At 35.6% G+C, this 18,206-nt stretch overlaps 1 protein-coding gene across 2 annotated transcripts in view; it reads left to right on the top strand.

The window, feature by feature from the left end:
- RALGPS2 (Ral GEF with PH domain and SH3 binding motif 2) overlaps nucleotides 1-18,206 on the top strand; it is a 141,228-nt gene that overhangs the window by 96,286 nt on the left and 26,736 nt on the right. For both annotated transcript variants that reach the window (XM_024758742.1, XM_024758743.1), the window contains 5 exons: nucleotides 4,484-4,621; nucleotides 5,705-5,795; nucleotides 9,652-9,719; nucleotides 11,111-11,246; nucleotides 12,040-12,191. In XM_024758742.1, coding sequence (XP_024614510.1) covers nucleotides 4,484-4,621; nucleotides 5,705-5,795; nucleotides 9,652-9,719; nucleotides 11,111-11,246; nucleotides 12,040-12,191 — 585 coding nt within the window. The remainder of the gene's footprint in view (nucleotides 1-4,483; nucleotides 4,622-5,704; nucleotides 5,796-9,651; nucleotides 9,720-11,110; nucleotides 11,247-12,039; nucleotides 12,192-18,206) is intronic.

The following is an 18,206-nucleotide window of genomic DNA, read 5'->3' as shown; positions in this document are numbered from 1 at the left end:
AAAAAAAAAAAAAAAAAAAAACAAACAAACAAAAAAAAAAAGAATGTTGATTAACTCAGTGGCTGAGGAGACACGGATTTAGACATTTTAAGTAATTTGGCCTAGGACTTCCATGCTAAGCGGTAAGAACTGGGATTTGAATCTCTCTCCAAAGCATTCGACCACACTCTCTCTCATTGGATCATATAATTGCTGATTGCTGCTTCTAGATAAAACCTGTGCCTTTCTACTTTCTATGCATACCGTGTGCTTTCCCCTCTTCGTTGCCTTACCTTGTGCTACGTTCTCTTTCTCAGACCCTACCATCAACTGTTTGTTGATCAACAGCCTTTATTTAAAGTCAGCTTACAATAGTTTCTACTTATTTCACAGAACTAATTATTTCTTAAATTCCTATGACATACATAGGTATAGCAGGGGTTCCATACTCTAAGGCCTACAAATGCTCACAACAAGAATGAAGCAGGTAATGTATACAAGTGAAGTAAACCAGAAGTGAGAGAGCAGAAGAAAATAGGGTTATGACAAACTGGCATCCTTAATGGCTCGTATAATGGTATCTACACCCTTCTCAGCTATACCTCATTGTTGCCAGATCTCCCCCCAGCCCTTTTTTTTTTTTTTAAGGAAAAGAGGGTCATATGTAGATATGTCTTATGGTATTTCCTGATTTTAAAAACATTGGGACAGCTTCTAGCCTCTGATTTATATTATATACTATATTACTTGATCATTCAGTGATCATATTATATTCACTAATAGCTTAATCTGGAAAAATACGAGATAGTAAGCTCCTCCTGAGCTCTTTGCTTGAGCTATTTAAAGCAGTTAATAATATCACTAACCAAGGTTGGAAAGTGGAATGGCAGGTGTTTAGGGACAAATAATGGTTAGTTTGGCATGTTAAATTGAAAATGAAAGTCAGGAGGTGTGTTCTATACAGAGGTTTGGAAAGTCATCGTTAATTAGGTGACAGTTGAAGCCTCAGAAGTAAGACAATCCAGAAAAAGTACATACAGAGTGAAAATATTAGTGACAGAACCATGGGGAATACCAATTCCAGGGAACATGAGGAAAAAGAAGAATGGTGGGAGGGTGGATGCGAGGAAGGTTCAAGCCAGTAAAGACCAAGAAACAAAGGGAATAGTATAAATACTGCAGAGAGACTGAGCAGAAGGGAGGAGACCAAGAGAGATGTCTAAAGATTTAGTAATGAGGAGATCATGTATGCCTTTGCCAGAATAAGTTTCAGCAACGAGATAGATGTGGATTTCAGATTATCTACAAGTGTTAGCATGTGTGGATCAGTAGAAACTTATGTACTGTCAGTGGGAGTATGAATTGATATAGCTTTAAAAACAACGTGGCGCTGTCTTGTAAAGTTGAACATTATAATCTAAGACATACATGTATGTATATATCTGTATAGATCTCTGCTAGAGAAACTCTTGTACATGCGCACCAGGAGACATTTACAAGAATGTCTGTAGCAACAAGGAGGGAGGGGGCAAGTAACTCAAAACTCTATCAAATAAAATGAATAAGTAAATTGTGATATAGTTACATATTAGTTTATTCTCAATTTAAGGAATTACAGCTGTACTTAACATGAATAAGTCTTAGAAACAAAATAGTGAGTAAGGCAAAGCAATCACAGACCATATTTTTAAAAATTGACCTAACAACCACTTTAAAATCACTTACTGTGTACCCATTCTAACTTTACTGATATTATTTAATTTAATCACACATATATAAAGTATGATTTTTTTAAAGCTCAAAAATAAGCAAAAGTAAAATAATACATTGTGCAGGAATACAGACAGGTGCCTCAAAAAAAAACAAGGGAATAATCTTAAAATTCAGAATAGTTGGTTACCTCTAGACAGGAGGCGGGGAGATAACATAGGGAAAGAGCATGTAGATGATACAGCAGTACTGATGTTGTAGTTCTTAAGTTGACCGGTATTTATTACATTGTTTGATAACAACCAAGGTTATGTGTTAAACTGTTATTTTTTAAAAGGTAAAATTATGATTCTCATACAAAATGAATACATGTCAAATGTTTTGTTTAAATCATTAAATATATAAGGGAATCAGGAAGATATTACAGCCACTTCAAGGGAGTATCACACATACATGCAGGCAGTCAGGAATGCTGAAATGAATTTACAAATAGTTGCAAAACTGGTCAACATCCACGGGGCAATCATCAGTTACATCCCACTGGACGTAATTCATCAGTATTTTTATGGGCAAGAATTTGTATTTTACAAGTTTTCAACAACTTACAGAGTTGTAAAATAGCTCAGGCCAAAAGGAGGCACTGAAGAGAGGATATACCTAGTAATCATTTTTGCCTATTCCAAAGTCTGTCACAATTTTCCTGACCCAAGTAAACTTCTGTATGTACCAAATATTACATAAAAATAGAATGAAGGATAAAAAAGGTAAGTGTAGTAATCTGTGTTTCTCTTTCAGTGTGTTTGTTGAAAGAGGGAGGGGCAAGGGTTCTATCTTGAGGAGGGGATCAGATTTAAATGAAGGGTGGCTTTGATTTTGTTTTCTTAAATAGAGGAGATTTAGATGTGTGCATTGGCTTTGGGAAAGGAGCCATTGGAGGGTCAGTGATAGTGAAGGCAACAGTGGACATTCTAGAGGAGGCAGTAGCGATTATGTTCAAAATCACAGGTTAGATTTGGAGAGAGGAAGGGTATTCTCCTTCCTCTAAGATGGGAGGAAAAGGAAGGGAGCCAGGCTATAGATTTATTTGAAGTCATAAAAAATTAAGTTGAGAATCTCTAAAGAAAAAGAAGTATTTATGATAGGTGGCTTAAAGAATACGGTTAAGATTTACTGAATGGAATAGGAATGATACTAGGATGAATAAAAGGATTGCCATGCCAGCCTTTTACATTGTGTTAAGCGCTAATTGTCTGAAAATCCTGGTCAGGATTTTCATTTTTTTAGAGTGCAAGATAGAGCAACCGCCTGAATGAGTTTATAGTCTTGAGCAGATAAGATATAAAGACAAAAGATTTTCAATAAGAAGATTATAAAGTCTTAAAAATTATCAAGTGAATGGTATAGATACTGTATGAGTTTGTAACAGAGTGTAATAAAAAATAAAATAAAATAAAACTTGGGGTACAAATGTATACTCTGAGATCCAGCTCTGTCACTAACAGTTTACAGGGCATTAGCCACTTCCTTAATATCTGTGGGCCTTAGAGTATTCACCTATAAAAAGAGGGGTTTAGACTAGACAGTTTCTAAATTCCTTTCTTGGAATCTGTGAAAAAACTAAAGAACAGTTGACACTGACCTGGATATAAGATATGATTTAAATGGGCAGAGTTGAGGCTAGGTCTCATTTAAGATGGAAGAAGTGGCATGAGAAAAAACATAGGGCTTATTTGGAAGGCAGTGGGTACATCATTTTAGTTGCATTTACTCTGAGAGTTCATGAATGGGCAGTAATGAGGAGAAAGTAGGAAAGTGTATTTTTCTCTCCAGCTGTAGTTGTCTTTTACACTTTACATGTGCATAGTAAACTCTCAGGAAATATTTTTTATAGATGTGACCTTGCATATCCAGAACTAGTACAACCAAATTATTTGGGGGTATATGTTCTTTTTGTTGGTACAGAGAAAGGGCAAGGTTAACTTCAATTTGTAGTCACATGAACTGTTTCAAAGACACAGCTGTTAATCTTTGAAACAAGATGTTTCTGCCAGAATGAGACAATTTTCAAAGTAATTAAGACTCAAGTGACAGTTATCAACTCAAGGCAAGGGGGTATAGAACTAATATTAAGTAACTACCCCATGGCCAGGTAGTGGTTAGGCTGGCTAACTTAAAACTTCAGGCTAGGGCTTCCCTGGTGGCGCAGTGGTTGAGAGTCCGCCTGCCGATGCAGGGGACACGGGTTCGTGCCCCGGTCCGGGAGGATCCCACATGCCACGGAGCGGCTGGGCCCGTGAGCCATGGCCGCTGAGCCTGTGCGTCCGGAGCCTGTGCTCCGCAACAGGAGAGGCCACAACAGTGAGAGGCCCGCGTACCACAAAAAAAAAAAAAAAAAATCTTCAGGCTATACCACAACTTGGAAAATAGACATAAAAACTGAGGTTCGGAGATTAAAATAACTGTCTTTGTTATATACAACTAGTCAGAGGCAGAGCCAGTTCAGGAGCTCAGTTTCTTTCCATTAAGACCCATAGGTAGGTAGGTACTGGAGTTTCTAACTCCAGCCTCAAGCCGTATTTTAAAATGGTATCATAAGAGGACATTTACAGAAAACATACTTGCATGTCTGACCCCAACTCCACAGAAATCTAGGCCTCAGTGGTCATGTTTTAACAAGGCAGCAGTGTATTAATAATGATACATTCTAAATATGGCATATACTGAAATACAGCTATAAACTATACTCTTCCAAACTATAAGTAGGAAAACACTCATTTATCTAATTTCATTTCAGGTATCTACCTGTCAGATTTAACATACATTGATTCAGCATACCCATCAACTGGCAGCATTCTAGAAAATGAGCAAAGATCAAATTTGATGAATAACATCCTTAGAATAATTTCTGATTTACAGCAGTCCTGTGAATATGGTGAGTTTCTGATAATGGTATGATTCATTTACACAGGTTGATGGCGACTTTTCACACAACAGGAAACATCATTCTAATATAAAGGAAAATAATGATTGTATCATTTCACTGTTTAACATTTAGCATCTTGTTTAAGATCTTGCTTTTAAGGAATTGAAGTATTTCATATTTAAAATGCTAAGTTTTATCTTTTGCTTTTCTGTTATTTTGTAGCAATTTTGCTAACATAGTTTTCACAATTATTTTCTATTCTCTTCATCTCATTTGATCTCCCCGATGTATTATGTAAATAGTTCTTTTATTTATTTAGTTAGGGAGGGAGCTGAGACCCTTGATCCTAGTTAACAGTTGACTAGCTTTCTTGACTCCTATGTTGAGTAAAAATAACCAATTTTTGTGCAAGATGTATTTTATGGAAACACATTTATAGAAAGAGCTTTTGCAAGCCCAAATGATTAGGAAAAAAATGTTTTAATGTTTGGATGCTTTCAGTTTGATAGGGAATAAAGATAGACTATTATAGCTATATAATTTTTATGGTGTTTAAAAAGCGTGAGTTTACATTATCTGCAAGTTATATCAAATAATCTCTTGTTTTATACTTTTCTCAATTTTTTTAACATAACATCAAATTGTAATGTTAATCATATTTGAAATTTCTAAGTAGGGAAGAAAAAACTACTTTACAGATGTGAGCCAGGCTTCTTTAAAAATAAAAAACCTAAAGAGCCTTACATCTTGTATTTAGATGAGGTTTGAATATAAATCACAATGATGTCGCTGATTTTTTTCCATGAAGTTTCTCAAGTACGTGGGACTTTGTAAATGGGGCTATTGGGGTTTTTTTTTTTCTTCTTCTTCTTTTTTTTAAATCTATACAAACAATATACAACTGTAGTTTTCTAAATTACCTCCAGTTTTACGTTAAATAACATTTACCTCAGTAATGTCCTTCTAGAGTTCATTTAAATTTTGGTGCCATGTGGCCTTAATTTACCTTTAAATATATTTTTCTCAGCTTAACTTTAAAATTTCTGCCTAAGATGTACTTTATCAGATAATTATTTATCACATTTTGCCTAGATATCCCCATGTTGCCTCACGTCCAAAAATACCTGAACTCCGTTCAGTATATAGAAGAACTACAAAAGTTTGTGGAAGATGATAATTACAAGTAGGTTGGATCTTCAGAAGTGGTTTGTATAACTTTGTCCTGTCCTCCGCCCTTTCATCACCGTGTATTTAAACATCGAAATCCTACATCTTATCATGCATAGGCCTAATCCAGTTGCACATTTACAATGGTAAAGGTTATTTACATGTATTTCTCTTTAATCACTTGATGTGATTGAGCCAATATACAAGTACCTCCTCTGTTCTTCCATTAAAAAGCAATTCATGTTTCTCAAGTTGTTGAGAGCTGATGTTTGGTAGTTCTAGTTTTAAATTTTTTCCTTTCTCTCTAAATTCAAGCATTAAATCTTTATGGAAATTTATCTTTGAATAGGCTGAAAAATTAATGAAACAGTCTGTGAATAGAAAAATTACTCCTTTTTTAAGGGTAATTTTTAACACAATTTTGAACTCGTTTTCAGTTGTTTTTGTGTATTGAGAGAATATTGAACCTTCTGGACTCTGGGTTAGAGACATATTTGTTCAGTATAGCACCACACTTGCCCTTTTTTCTACTCAAGCAAATCCTTCTTCATTAAAGATTTTTAAACTTACTTTTAAGACAGCTGATATCCATTTCCTTTTCCTTAACCGTCCACAGTCCTGCCCAAGGGAGGAAGGATTTTTTAAACATTAACCCTTTTTTATTTTTCAGTGGTGTGCTATACATCATGACTGCCAGGTTTTTTTCCAAAAGATAGGAGGATAAAGAGCTTATTTCTCTTGAGACTTGTCATTTTCCTTGTAGCTTCATTTGTTAATTTCAAAATTTTGTGCTGTTCCCAAGCTTTCAAATTTGACTTGGTGTCTTCCACAAATATTTTTTCCAGTAAAAGGTTATACTTTAAAATTTTATCGAAGTGAAAGACTAGGTTATTTTTCAGTATTAATGCATTATATAAAATTTTTCTTATGCCGTACGTTAGTGATGATCAACTTCCTTGTTCCCTAAGTTTCAATAATTTTTAAAGAATTCTGCAGTACAGAATTAGTACCAATAAAAGACTAGAAATTCTGGACAACAACTAGAAATAACTTTTCTTCTGATATTAAATATATTAAGAAGCTCTGTATTTATACTTAAATGTATCTAAACCTTTATTAATGTTTGAAAACACCTTTATTGCCACCTTCTCCACCATACCATATTATTACCACTTTATACTTCTATATCAATTTTTATTTTACAGAATATTTTCTCAGGGTAATTCATTTGAAAATGTATGAAGTCAGTGGATCGGCTTTTTAAGGTTGGAGTTGTTTCACAGATCTGATGTTGCCCTAGGTTGTAAGCTTCTTGAGTTTGATGGTCTGTGTCATATTTATCACTATTTCTTCCATCTCTCTAATTACTGACATAGCACAAAACACTCAGGTTTTGTCCAATTACCTACAGGAGATTATCTTAAAACTCAAAATATGAGTAAGTACTTATTAAAATTTCTATATCCGGCTCAAGAAACTTAATGGATTTAAAAGAAGTTAAAGTTTATTCAGTAGAAATGAAGTCTAAGAAATTGTTGCATAATTATAGAGGATGGTGAATTTTAACTCTAAAAGGATAGAGTTGGCCAGTTAAGCCATTAAGTAGTTTTAGCTGTCTATAACCTGACATATTATAAGATAGCTTCATTTTGGTAGGAAAGCAGATGCTATTAAACTGATTTTTGTTTTCATGAGTAGCTAGAACTCGAGCAGCCTCCTCATTATATTCATTAACAAATATTTATTCAGCTTTTGGTATTGACGAGTTATTGTGCTAGCTGCTGAGATTACAAAAGTAAGATCTTGTTCTTGCCCTTAAGAAGCTCAGTCTAATGCAAAATACATCCACAAAACAAATAATTACGAAACAATTCAAACAGTACTATACTAGAGATGTGCCCAGGTTGCTATGGGAACATAGATGAGAGGAGACCTAACTCAGCTTTAAGTGGGAAAAGTGAAGAGAAAAGAAACATGAACAGCTTGAGGTGACATTATTACCTGAGGCTGCATCTGAACCGGTGAGTAGGAGTTAGCACCACGTGAAGAGTTAAGAAAGGTGTTCCAGGGTATGGAAATGATCAAAGGAATAGGGTGGGAAACTTTGTTCGCTTTGGGGAACTACACGTCTCTTGGTGGTGTTGGAGCATCATATGGGGAACTGAAGAAGATAGTGTTTTCCTAAAGATACAGTTGTATTGCATGAACCTACCGATTAAATGTGTTGAAAATCAGAGCATTTTAACATAAGAGCCATTAAGGTGATAAGTTAGAAAAAAAATGGTCTTTTACGATGAAAGATTTAAATGAAAATGATACTTCATTTATCCATAGGCCTCTGTTTTCGGCAACTTCATCTATATAGGCAGCCGATATCAACATTACAAATTACATGTATATGTTTTAATTGGGGTGAAAGTCTTTCAAAGTTATTTCATTTTAATACTGAGCATAATATCTTTTCTCAGTGAATCAGCATCACTGTTATATATAGTGTTTTGATGATGGTACAGGCAACTGACGCTGACTAGCCTTCACTGCTGTGCTGTTTAAATGCTTCGGCTTTTATACTGCTGTTGGTTATCAGCTGATGTTGATAGCAATGTGATTCTCCCTTAGCCTTCTTTCTGTCCCTTTCTATTTTGGTTCTGTGTTAGGAAATTGTACTTGTTTTGTTTACTTCTTTGTCTTCCACCTACTAAACTGTGAGCTTCAGAAAGGGAAGAGACACCATGTCTACCTTAGTCTCCATTATATTCCAGTGCTGAGAGCACAGTGCCCGAAACAAAACAGGTGTTCAGTGAATGAATGTATAGTCTGGCGCCCAAATAATTAAAGTCAACGACTCTGTAAAAAGAAAAAGAGCAGAGAGTTCTGGTTAATCAAACATCTGTTCAATACATGCATTTTACATGGTCAAATAATTGGAAAGCAATTATATATAATTTCTTCTTTAGGATATTAAAGAAATACAAGTTAAGAACCTATAATAGATTTATCATTATAATATCACGTATAATATCATTTGTATTGCGTGGTTTCATTGTCCATTTCCGGTTGGTGAACGCTAAAAAATAAAAAGTCTTTATTAATTTCCAGACAAATGCTTAATAATAATACAGAGTACACCAAAGTGTATTTCATGGACTACATCAAAATATTTTCTACAACTGCTTTAGTATCCTATTTCCTGAAACAGTTTCCACTGATAGGAATTATAATCTCTTTTTGCCATGGAACTCAAAACTGATATTTTATCCTAAATGGAACTTAAGTACCAACTAACAAACTTTGACTTAGGAAAGGGATTTATCCTGGATTTTGTAAATAACCTTTTTATTTGTGTAGATAGATCTTTCTTTTGATAAGTTGAGTTGGTTGTTTTTTTTGGATGGTTACTTTTAAATAAGGTGTTTTTTAAATTTTCAGTGTTACAGAGGCCATTAGCCCACCCAGTAAAGATTCTAGAAAGAATTTGTATAATATATTTAATAATATATGTGAAAGTTACTGAATTTAATTGTCAAGTATCAGTATAACCTCAAGTTAAATCACCTTTTAGTCATTCATCAAATATCTTTAAATGTGTTGAATTGCTTGGCAACATTGGGGTCGTTTGGGGAGATTTCTCTGATTTTAAATATGAGTTTTTGATGTTTTTTTCCCTCCCTAATATATCCTGGAATCACCATAAGATCAGCTTTGTATGAAAGAGAAAGGAGACTTAATTAAAGATTGCTCTTGAAGAAAAATATATAGCTGAGATTATTTTATAAAAATGTTTTAAGGTTTTTGGTAGAAAATACATGATTTTAATATTATTTTGTCAAATATTAATCATTTTATGTGCTTTGTTTCTTTTTGAAATTCAGGCTTTCATTAAAGATAGAACCAGGGACAAGCACACCACGTTCTGCTGCTTCCAGGGAGGATTTAGTAGGTTAGTGCAGCTTTCTCTCATTACCGGCTAATAAACCAGATAACCTAATAAGAAAGAATATACTCCAAAGTGAATAAACACTTAGCACATCTTATTCTGCATGCACAGTTTTCTTTTTGGTATTAAAATATGTCCGTTTTTCTGTTGGTTTTCTTGTTTAATCAAAAACTCCTTACTTGTAGTTTGTACAAATAAATACAAATAAATTTATAAATAAATATGCCAACTAATCAAGAAAAATAGATATAACCAACAGAAAATAATAAATGTTTATGAATATCGACTCTTTTTTTTTAGTTAAGAATACACTGTCCTAGGCAACAAGGCTTGATTACATTAGAAATTTCTGTGGTCTAAGTGGGAAATTCTAATTTGAATAATTATAAGAGTCAATTTTAGTGGCTTAATTTTTTTTAAATTTCACTCTAATACTGGACCAAGTACTGAAAGTATTAAAAAATAGTGTTAGTCCCTTAATTTTTATCTGTTGCATTACAATGGGGATTTATATGTATACCACACATAATCAAAAATATAAAATTGAAGAGAATTATTTATTTTTTAAGAATTCATAAGTAATAACCTTTTTTAAAATTCTAAAACAGACCTTGGCACTAAGCTTTATATTATTGTATATTCTAAAAATATTTGGAGACCCATCTAATGAGGTATGAAGGAAGTGAGGGAACAAAGCCATGACAGTGTCTCAGGGGAAGAGTATTCCAAGCAGAGGAAATCATTTCAGTCTAAATCTGTTTAAGTTTGCTTTTCTTTTCATTCTTAAAGTGATACTTTGCAAATCTGTACATTTTTGAGTTCTACTTTTTTAATTCCCATAAGCTTGAACAGTGTCAATATAGATTTAAATTCTAACTTGAATGCTTGACCTATCTACCCTACACATTTTTTATCTAAGAAGAAGCTGAAACTAAGAGTGAAGAAGTAATGTGTAAAATTAAATGAGCACTGAACTAGGATTCAGAAGACCTGAGTGTTTAGTCCAGGTTTCATCTGTGATATGAGATCCTTACCCCTTCTCTTCTAATTCTGCTGCTGCTTCTGTAAATGGGGAGGATATTTATACTGGCTACTTAGTGCAAGTAAAATAGATAGAAATTAATGGATATTGTATGTATTGAGGTTTGTGTTTTAAGATTCAGAAAATAAATATTTCTCTTGTTCAGTCTATTAAATAGAATTAACATTAATATTAAAATTTAAACCACATTTTATATTTCATATCAAAGGATTACAAATAAAACAATTTTTTTAAACCATGTAACAATTTCTCTCCCTTTCCCTCTCCCTCTCCCTCTCCCTGTGTGTGTGTGTCTATGTCTGTGTGTCTATGTCTGTGTCTCTCTCTCTCTCTCTTTTAATTTAACCCTTAGGTCCTGAAGTAGGAGCATCTCCACAAAGTGGAAGAAAAAGTGTGGCAGCTGAAGGAGCCTTGCTACCACAGACACCACCATCCCCTCGGAACCTGATTCCACATGGACATAGGAAGTGCCATAGCTTGGGTTATAAGTCAGCATTTTTAATTTTATCTTCCAAATTTTTATGGTTTTTTTTTAAGTTGGCTTTCTTTTCTATTTATTTTACTAGTTGGACAGAAAATAGTGTCCTTGCATAGTTTTATTTGTGTAACAGTAGTCTTTTTCTGATTTAGTAAAATATCTTGTTTGCATAAAGGCATTTATTTCTTCCTTTACCTTAATTTGGAAATGAGCTTTTTCCAACAGTGCCTTCACATCTGGGGGAGAGAAACGAACATTACAGATCATCATCATAAATAAAATCAGGAAAGCAATATACCATTTTCATTTTAAATTATCATAAGTATCAAGAGTGATCACTTATCTTAACCCAAATAAGTCACTGTAAATGAAGCCTATAAAAATTGTTCTTTTTATTCCTAAATATAAAGAAAGGGAAACTGATTTTTTGTTTAGCTTTGCAAGATTGTTTTCTCAAAATGGAGCCCAAGGTTCACCTTTGCCATGATTTTTGTGAAAATTTAATAGCTATTTTCCAAAAGTGAATGTGAAAACAATTTTTAATGTACCCAAGAACCAAGATAAAATTAAAGTATTCTCTGTTACATAGGAAGATATGGCCTAGTTTCCTAAAAAGCTTTCCCTAAACTGTTAGTTTGAGGCTCTCATGATAAAATCTGTGTGTTCATTAGTATGAGAGTTCGGAAGTAAGTTCAGGATAGCAGGTAAATCTTTTATATCCTGAATCTTTATATGAGTATCTTTTATATCCTGAATTAGTAACAGTAATAAAAGATATGAAAAATATTTCTCTTTGTTTCCAGTTTCATTCATAAAATGAACACAGCAGAGTTTAAGAGTGCAACGTTCCCAAATGCAGGGCCAAGACATCTATTAGATGATAGCGTCATGGAGCCCCATGCACCATCTCGAGGCCAAGCTGAAAGCTCTACTCTTTCTAGTGGAATATCAATAGGTGAGAAATAATTCTCTGAGAGGGTTCCAACTTAATGAAAAATAAGATTTTTAATAAAACTCAGCTGGGAATGAGTAATTAACCCTACTACAAGTAGAAAAAAATTGATAAAAGCTAAGTAGCAAAGTAGATAATGAGATGATACTACTAGTAGCTACTGAAGTTAATAATTCGTAATTGTTTGAAAAGTGCTTGATGGTTTGACTTCAAAGGGGGAGGCATTTGAGGAATGGTGAGAAGAGAACCTGTGCTGATTGAATTGGTTACTGCATGTAGTTGGAATGTGGATTGAATGAGGAAAAGGGCAGATCAAGTATGACTCCCGGTTTTTTAGATTAAGCAACTAGTTAGATGGTGGTGCTGTTACTAAGGCAGAGAACACTAGAAGAGCAGCCATTTGTAAATGTCGAGGTATTTGTGAAGGATGACTAGGTTTGGGGAATTAAGAATTCTGTTTTGGACATGTTTGGTCCATATTGAGTTGTCAGGTAGGTAATTGAATGTATGAATCTGGCGCTTAATGGGGTGAGGTCAGGTTTGTAGATACACGTATAAGAATTAGCATATTTATAGTATTTCAAGCCATGAGACTGGATGAGGTCACCTAGGGAGAGAATGTATATAAATAAGAGAAGACATTCTAACATTTGGAAGTGTGATTTAAAAAAAAAAAATTCTTTTTTTAATGGTGGGCCATCAAAGGAAACTTCAAAGGAAAAAAAACAGTGTGGTATCACAAAAGCCCAGTAGAGGAGGTGTCTCTGAAGGGCAGGAAGTGTTGAATATATCAATATAAAGTGCACAGAAGAGAAGTAAGGTGAGAATGGGAGTTGATCACTGGATTTGGCAAGATCAAAGTCACTGGGTGCCTCAGATGGTGGGGGGTGGGGCACCAGCAACGTCGAAGACACATCAGCCAGGGTGAGCATGATGATGACGTAGCTTTCAAGAGTGGGTTCCTTGGTTTGAATGTCTGAAAAGCTTGTGGCAGATTTTCAACAGGTGCAAGTATTGAAAGATCTGATTCTCAAGTACAACCCTTCAATGATCCCAAAGGGTAACAACACTCCCAGAGCCACTGCAAGATTTACTTGATGTTACAAAGAAAAAGAAACAATTTTCTCTAACATGTCCTGACTTTTATTTAGCCTCCTCCAAAGCATCGACAGTCTGCAGTCAGAACCCAGTTCATTGCACTGACATCCTTCGGATGTTCTCTCGGAAGGTTCAGTTTAGCCTGAGGTCTCACTGCTACAAATGTGGTCGCCCCCCCCGATTCAGGCGCCGTAAGCACCATAAAGCAGTTGTCGTTGTCAACATCGTTATCATACTAGTGTTACCAAGAGAGAAGAACCGGGGTTCTGGGGCTTGGTGCTCCAGCCGGGTGTCGGGCCTGAGCCTCGGAGGTGGGAGAGCCAAGTCCAGGACGTTGGACCACCAGAGACCTCCAGGCCCCATGTAATATTAATTGGCAAGAGCTCTCCTAGAGATCTCCAGCTCAACCCTAAGACCCAACTCCACCCAACAGCCAGCAAGCTCCAGTGCTGGCGGCCCCATGCCAAACAACTAGCAAGACAGGAACACAACCACACCCATTAGCAGACAGGCTGCCTAAAGTCATACTAAGTTCACAGACACCCCAAAACACACCACCGGACTCAGCCCTGCCCACCAGAGGGACAAGATCTAGCCCCACCCACCAGAACACAGGCACAGTCTCCCCAGCCAGGAAGCCTACACAGGCCCCTGAACCAACCTAACCCACTGGGGGAAGACACCAGAAATAAGAAGAAAAACGAACCTGCAGGCAACGAAAAGGAGACCCCAAACACAATAAGCTAAACAAAATGAGAAGACAGAGAAATATGCAGCAGATGAAGGAGCAAGGTAAAAACCCACCACACCAAATAAATGAAGAGGAAATAGGCAGTCTACCTGAAAAAGAATTCAGAGTGATGATCGTAAAAATGATCCAAAATCTCGGAAATACAATGGAGAAAATACAAGAAATGTTTAACGAGGACCTAGAAGAACTAAAGAGCAGACAAACAGTGATGAACAACACAATAAATGAAATTAAAGATACTCTAGAAGGAATCGGTGCAGAATAACTGAGGCAGAAAAACGGATAAGTGACCTGGAAGATAGAATAGTGGAAATAACTGCCACAGAGCAGAATAAAGAAAAAAGAAGGAAAAGAGTTGAGGACAGTCCCAGAGACCTCTGGGGCAACATTAAATGCACCAACATTCAAATGATACGGGTCCCAGAAGAAGAGAAAAACAAAGGGTCTGAGGAAATATTTGAAGAGATTGTAGTCAAAAACTTCCCAAACATGGGAAGGGAAATAGTCAAGTCCGGGAAGCTCAGAGAGTCCCATACAGAATAAACCCAAGGAGAAACATGCCGAGACACATATTAATCAAACTACCAAAAATTAAATACAAAGAAAAAATATTAAAAGCAGCAAGGGAAAAGCAACAAACAACATACAAAAGAATTCCCGTATGGTTAACAGCTGATCTTTCAGCAGAAACTCTGCAAGCCAGAAGGGAGTGGCAGGACCTATTTAAAGTGATGAAGGAGGAAAACCTACAACCAAGATTAGTCTACCCAGCAAGAATCTCATTCAGATTCGACAGAGAAATTAAAACCTTTACAGACAAGCAAAAGCTAAGAGAATTTCAGCACCACCAAACCAGCTTTACAACCAATGCTAAAGGAACTTCTCTGGGCAGGAAACACAAGAGAAGGAACAGACCAATAAAAACGAAAGCAAGACAGTTAAGAAAATGGTGATATGAACATACATACATATCGATAATTATGTAATAGGAACATACATACATATCGATAATTACCTTAAATGTGAATGGATTAAATGCTCCAACCAAAAGACACAGACTGGCTGAGTGGATACAAAAATAAGATCCATATATATGCTGTCTACAAGAGACCCACTTCAGACCTAGGGACACATACAGACTGAAAGTGAGGGGATGGAGAAAGATAACCCATGCAAATGGAAATCAAAAGAAAGCTGGGAGTAGCTATACTCATATCAGACAAAATAGACTTTAAAATAAAGACTATTACAAGAGACAAAGAAGGGCACTACATAATGATCAAGGGATCCATCCAAGAAGATAATGTAACAATTGTAAATATTTGTGCACCCAACATAGGAGCACCTAAATACATAAGGCAACTGCTGACGGACATAAAAGGGGAAATTGACAGTAACAATCACAGTAGGGGACTTTAACACCCTGCTTACACCAATGCACAGCTCATCCAAAATGAAAATAAATAAGGAAACACAAGCTTTAAATGACACAGTAGTACTTTCTTCTCAAGTACTCATGGAACATTCTCCAGAATAGATCATATCTTGGGTCACAAATCAAGCCTCGGTAAATTTAAGAAAATTGAAATCATATCAACTATCTTTTCCGCCCCCAGTGCTATGAGACTAGATAGCAGGAAAAAAAACTAAATTACAGGAAAAGAACTAAAAAGTACAAACCCATGGAGGCTAAACAATACACTACTAAATAACCAGGAGATCACTGAAGAAATCAAAGAGGAAATCAAAAAATACCTAGAAACAAATGACAATGAAAACACGATGACCCAAAACCTATGGGATACAGCAAAAGTAGTTCTAAGAGGGAAATTTATAGCTGTACAATCCTACCTCAAGAAACAAGAAAAATCTCAAATAAACAACCTAACCTTACATCTAAAGCAATTAGAGAAAGAAGAATAAAAGAACCTCGAAGTTAGCAGAAGGAAAGAAATCATAAAGGTCAGATCAGAAGTAAATGAAAAAGAAACAAAACAATAGCAGAGATGAATAAAACTAAAAGCTGGTTCTTTAAGAAGATAAAATTGATAAACCATTAGCCAGACTCATCAGGAAAAAGGAGAAGACAGAAATCAACAGAATTAGAAATGAAAAAGGAGAAGTAACAACTGACACTGCAGAAATGCAAAGGATCATGACAGACTACTACAGACAGCTATATGCCAATAAAATGGATAACCTGGAAGAAATGGACAAATTCTTAGAAAAGTACAACCCTCCAAGACTGAACCAGGAAGAAATAGAAAATATGAACAGACCAATCACAAGCACTGAAATTGAAACTGTGATTAAAAGTCTTCCAACAAACAAAAGCCCAGGACAGGTGGCTTCACAGGTGAATTCTATCAAACATTTAGAGAAGAGCTAACACCTGTCCTTCTCAAACTCTTCCAAAATATAGCACAGGGAGGAACACTCCCAAACCCATTCTATGAGGCCACCATCACCCTGATACCAAAACCAGACAAAGATGTCACAAAAAAAGAAAACTACAGGCCAGTATCACTGATGAACATAGGTGCAAAAATCCTCAACGAAATACTAGCAAACAGAATCCAACAGCACATTTAAAGGATCATACACCATGATCAAGTGGAGTTTTTCCCAGGAATGCAAGGATTCTATAATATATGCAAATTAGTCAATGTGATACACCATATTATCAAACTGAAGGATAAAAACCATATGATAATCTCAATAGATGCAGAAGAAGCCTTTGACAAAATTCAACACCCATTTATGATAAAAACTCTCCAGAAATTGGGCATAGAGGGAACCTACCTCAACGTAATAAAGGCCATATATGACAAACCCACAGCCAACATCATTCTCATTGGTGAAAAACTGAAACCATTTCCTCTAAGATCAGGAACAAGACAAGGGTGCCCACTCTCTCCAATGTTATTCAACTGAGTTTTCAAAGCTTTAGCCACAGCAATCAGAGAAAAAAAGAAATAAAAGGAATCCAAATCGGAAAAAAAGAAGTAAAGCTGTCACTGTTTGCAGATGACATGATACTATACACAGAGAATCCTAAAGATACCACCAGAAAACTACTAGAGCTAATCAATGAATTTGGTTAAGTAGCAGGATACAAAAGTAATGCACAGAAATCTCTTGCATTCCTATACACTAATAACAAAAAATCAGGAAGAAAAATTAAGGAAACACTCCCATTTACCATTGGAACAAAAAGAATAAAGTACCTAGGAATAAACTGACCTAAGGAGAGAAAAGACCTGTATGCAGAAAACTGTAAGACACTGATGAAGGACGTCAAAGGCGATACAAACAGATGGAGTAAAACGGAGCTGGAGGAATCAGCCTCCCTCACTTCAGACTATACTACAAAACTACAGTAATCAAGACAGTATGGTACTGGCACAAAAACAGAAATATAGATCAATGGAACAGGATAGAAAGCCAGAGATAGAAAACCCACACACCTACGGTCACCTTATCTTTGACAAAGGAAGCGAGAATATACAGTGGAGAAAAGACAGCCTCTTCAATAAGTAGTGCTGGGAAAACTGGACAGCTACATGTAAAAGAATGAATTTAGAACACTTCCTAACACCGTACACAAAAATAAACTCAAAAAGGATTAAAGACCTAAATCTAAGGCCAGACACTACAAAACTCTTAGAGGAAAACAGAGGCAGAACACTCTGTGACATAAATCACAGCAAGATCCTTTTTGACCCACCTCCTAGAGTAATGGAAAAAGAAACAAAAGTAAACAAATGGGTCCTAATGAAACTTAAAAGCTTTTGCACAGCAAAGGAAACCATAAACTAGACAAAAAGACAGCCCTCAGAGTGGGAGAAAATATTTTCAAACAAAGCAACTGACAGGATTAATCTCCAAAATATACAAGTAGCTCATGCAGCTCAATAACAAAAAAACAAACAACCCAATCCAAAAATGGGCAGAAGAGCTAAATAGACATTTCTCCAAAGAAGATATACAGAGTGCCAACAAACACATGAAAGAATGCTCAACATCATTAATCATTAGAGAAATGACAAATCAAAACTACAATGAGATATCATCTCACACCGGTCAGAATGGCCATTACCAAAAAATCTAGAAACAAATGCGGGAGAGGGTGTGGAGAAAAGGGAACCCGCTTGCACTGTTGGTGAGAA

Source organism: Neophocaena asiaeorientalis, unplaced genomic scaffold (genome assembly GCF_003031525.2).
Source record: "Neophocaena asiaeorientalis asiaeorientalis breed wild unplaced genomic scaffold, Neophocaena_asiaeorientalis_V1.1 scaffold182, whole genome shotgun sequence".
Taxonomy (NCBI): Eukaryota; Metazoa; Chordata; class Mammalia; order Artiodactyla; family Phocoenidae; genus Neophocaena; species Neophocaena asiaeorientalis.
Note: the sequence above shows the minus strand (reverse complement) of the source record. Positions and strands in the feature narration are given on the sequence as shown.